The sequence below is a fragment of the Rosa rugosa genome, chromosome 5 (assembly GCF_958449725.1).
Source record: "Rosa rugosa chromosome 5, drRosRugo1.1, whole genome shotgun sequence".
In the NCBI taxonomy this organism is placed as follows: Eukaryota; Viridiplantae; Streptophyta; class Magnoliopsida; order Rosales; family Rosaceae; genus Rosa; species Rosa rugosa.
In genome coordinates, this window is record NC_084824.1 from 37,654,622 (window position 1) to 37,658,691 (window position 4,070).

General features: G+C 45.0%; 1 protein-coding gene across 1 annotated transcript; it reads right to left on the bottom strand.

Moving 5' to 3' along the window:
• Positions 1–310: 310 nt before the first annotated feature.
• On the bottom strand, positions 311–957 carry LOC133711614 (putative EG45-like domain containing protein 1). Its single transcript, XM_062137716.1, has 3 exons — positions 855–957; positions 424–694; positions 311–317 (listed from the first exon to the last, which is right to left on the bottom strand). Exons 1-3 carry the CDS (start codon positions 955–957, stop codon positions 311–313), a joined length of 381 nt encoding a protein of 126 aa, XP_061993700.1.
• Positions 958–4,070: the final 3,113 nt, after the last annotated feature.

The following is a 4,070-nucleotide window of genomic DNA, read 5'->3' on the forward strand; positions in this document are numbered from 1 at the left end:
ACCAAATTTGGAGGTATGAATAGAAGCTCCCAAAATTTAATTGAAAAATGGCTAGCATTGCTAAAGATGCTCTAATAATTTACAATAGAGTGAGGTGAAGTGAACAGATTTGGAGGTCCTAATAGAAACACTCTTAGAAATGACATCTTATCTTCTTGTTGAATTAGATTATATATAAGAGGACACCATGAAAAAAAGAGTGAAAACACGACATATAATTTTTCATGATTATTTTGAAGGTATTACATTCATAATTATTACTAAACCAACTGCTTTAGTATCATTTATGTGACTGAGGTAAGGGAGATCATTATACCCTGCAAAATCAGGCACAAAGATGAATATTAATTGAATGTCACCATTCACACTCACCAAAGACATATGTCTTCATATCTTATGAACTTGGTAATTTGTGAAGCTTACAGATAATAATCAATATTAATTATTCCCCCCATAGGGTTAGCGATTTTGGTGAAAGCCTCTTTAGAAAGGTCGAGAGTAAATGGGCATCCGGGACAATGATCTATAATTTTTACAGTTACGTTTGCATTGGTGCAAGGAGGCGGTACGAGATTCCTAGGACCTGTGCATTTAACGGTGACAAATTTCCCACATGCTGCACCATTGTTCCATATGGCGTCACCTGCTGCTGCAATCATCACACCTTCTTGGGTGTAATTGTAGCATGCTGATGCTGTCAACAATAACATCGAGCTTAAACTTTGAGAATGTTGACTAGTGTCAGGTTTCTTTAACAAGTTCATGAAAAAGAGAAAGCTATAGGTAAAAAATAATAAAAATCATTCATTTTTCATCAAATGAAAGCTTTAAGATCTCTTGAAATAAATACTCACGAATATAGGTGGTGTAGTAAGTAGCAGTTCCTGGTGTGGCCATAGATGTCGACATGAGGCAGGCGACGATGCTCAAGATAATCAAAATATTCTGAATCCCCATTTGTTTCCTTCCTGTATGATTACTAGGAGAAAAACTATATGAATATCGGTATCTTTTGAAACTTAACAGATATGATCACATTGTATTGCCTCATCCCTTTTTATACCATAGTCTAAAACTAGTACCACTACCTACCATATTTTCACTATATATGTCAAGAACAATATTTATGTATGGTCTGGTAGTCAGCCCTTGATTTAATGGCACATAACAATTTTGACTCTATATTTTGGTAGACTAGTTTGAGACTCCTATATCTCTAAACCATCAACCAATTTTGAATAACCATTTTGGCAATTTCTATATATTGTGGCAAAATAAATTTATTAATAACTACCAAATGTGAAAGTGAAATGGAATTGGTCTATTCATTTAATTTCATAGCCCCTTTATATAGGGATAAAATTACAATGGAAACATCGATTAATATCAATTACAATAATGATAGTAAATGTTGATTGTGATGTATATTGCAATTCCTTGATTCCCTCTTCGTCAGTTTCTTTAACGAAGGCACATAATGTGCTTTTCCTTTAACACTCCCCCTTGTGCCAAGTCAAAGACGAAATGGTGCATGAGTTGTTGCCTCATTAAAAACCTTGCCAAGTAACAATAAAAACCCTGTAGGACAAAAAATACACCTTGGTCGAAGGAAAAGAGCACAACGCACCTCTTACATTTGAGGATGACATGTGTGTGTTAGCCTCCCCCTGACGTCTACACCTCCCCCTGATCCTTACATTAATCAAGGGAGCTTGGAAAGTCTTCGCATTCCTATGTTTTTCACATGTTTCTCAAATATGGCCTTAGGCAATGATTTGGTGAACAAATCTGCCACATTCTCCTCAGACCTTACTTGGTTCACTTGAATCTTGAGGAGAGCATGTTGTTGTTGATTGTAGAAAAAACTTTGGCGATATGTGTTTTGTATTATCACCCTTGATATAACCTAGCTTCATTTGTTCGATGCAACTTGCATTATCTCATAAATGCAAGTAGGCTCTTCAGTGGTAGAACTCAAACCACTAGTCCCTCGAATATGTGTAATGATAGCTCTTAACCATATACACTCATTGTACCTACATGTACGTTTGCAAAGCATAATTAGCTATAATCAGCCACGTTCATCGTACCGCCAGAGGTACCAACTACCGTCAAAGGAGTGACCCACGGATAAGCAGCCAGGCGGGCCACGGCCAGCACAAGAGTTCCCCGGGATCACCGCTGACGCGCCGCCACGCACTCTGCCAAGACGGCATCAGAAGCTACTGAAACTGGGAACTGAAGCACATCAGTCCCACATCGAAAACAAAGAGAAGATCAGACCTTTCCTCACCTATAAAAGGTCCTCTCTTCTCTCTTCATTATGACGCATTAACTACTCATTTATTATTGTGCTGCCTATGTGTATCAACTGACTTAGGCATCGGAGAAGTTAAGACCGCCCAACGCGGTCTCCCTCTGACGCCCTGTCTTTCATTTGGCAGCCAGCAAGGATCATCAAGTATACAGAGTAGCGGTCCGCCCACCGGACCCGCGTTAAACGAAGGTTTGGCTACCGCCAGACTTTGAGCATTAACATTGGCGCCGTCTGTGGGAACCCTTGAACAAAAGGTCATCCCATCACAACTACCATGACTAGCGGTAGCGGGGGAAACGCCGATGAGCAGGCAGACCAATCCGCCATTCCCCAACCATCCAATCCAGCGGTAGGTGTTAACCGCGCACTATTCAACACCCCAACTAACCCCGGCGGTGAGACGAATCCAAGCAGCAGCCGCCCACCAGGCCAGGACCTCGCCGCCATGTACGAGCTGGCACTGGCAGACCTTCACAAGGCAAACAGAGAGCGTGAAGAGGAGCGCAGAGAGAAGACCGAGGCCCAAAAGCAGGTGGCTACGCTGATGTCGCGTTTTGATGACCTGAAAAGGACGTTGGAAAGAACCGCCAACCCGGCACAGAGCGAGCATTCGCATAGCACAAGGCGTAGTCATCCCAACGCTGGTACATTGGGACCAGAACCAGTCGTGCAGATGCAGGTCCCGCTGGATCCCCCTGAACTACTGGGGATGGGACCACCGCCCATTCCACAACTCATGTTGGAGCAGGAGGCAGAGTCGGTACCACGCACCAACCGCTCGGAAATTAGGGCAAGAACTGAGGGCGATCCGCCTGCGCCAAGGCGTAGGCAGACCCAGCGGAGTACATACGCCGGACCCGCCGGCGACGCAACAGCCCAAATTCTGGAGAGGATGCAACAGTTGGAACAAAGGTTGGTCCGGGCGGAGTCGGGTGCCACGCCGCCAACTCAAAGTCCACTTTTCACGTCCAGACCAGGGCCCTTCACCGCTGCAATTCTACAAGCCATCAGGCCTGCGTACGCAAAAACTCCAAAGATGTCGCATTACAGCGGTACAACCGACCCCTTCGTCCACATGGACACCTTCAAGAAGGTCACCAACAACAAGGGATTTGACGATCCCACTCTGTGCCACTTGTTCAGCGAAACACTGGACGGAGAGGCAATGAATTGGTTCTTTGAGTGTCCGCCAGGATCCATTGACTCATTCAACACACTATCACATACCTTCCTCTCCCGGTTCATCTTATTGTCCGCCGGACATCATAACACGAGTTAGCTGTTCAGCGTCAAGCAGGGAGAGAATGAATCACTAAAGGCATTCGTCACAAGGTGGCGAGCGGCAGCATCTCAGTGCCGCGATCTAGACAAATCGATGGCATCGGCGGCCTTCAAGCAAGGACTCCTCAAGGGGCCGTTCCTCTATCACCTCAACTACAATCATCCAAATGCGGCATATGACCATATCATGAGTGAGGCGGTCATTCACGCCCAGGCGGAATTCATTACATATGGAGAAGTCCCACCACCACCGGCAACACCAACAAAGGCAACACAGCCCACCTCTAGTCATGAGACCGTTAATAAAGCACCCGCCGCATCGCCAACTGACAAGAAAAGGGAATGGCCACAGGGCCACTACCAGAGCAAGCGGCAGAAGGATCAATACCACAAGGGCAATCGCCCAACCCAGGAAGATAACCGCAACAGACAAACAGAGTCTTCTCAACGGTATGCAGTGTTCACGGTCCTC

What these genes read in the sequence shown, in the direction of transcription:
- LOC133711614 (XM_062137716.1), bottom strand. Translation starts at nt 957, where the DNA reads ATGGGGATTCAGAATATTTTGATTATCTTGAGCATCGTCGCCTGCCTC. An exon ending in TTACTACACCACCTATATTC is followed by an intron (nt 695 to 854) that starts GTGAGTATTTAT and finishes TATTGTTGACAG; the next exon opens with CATCAGCATGCTACAATTAC.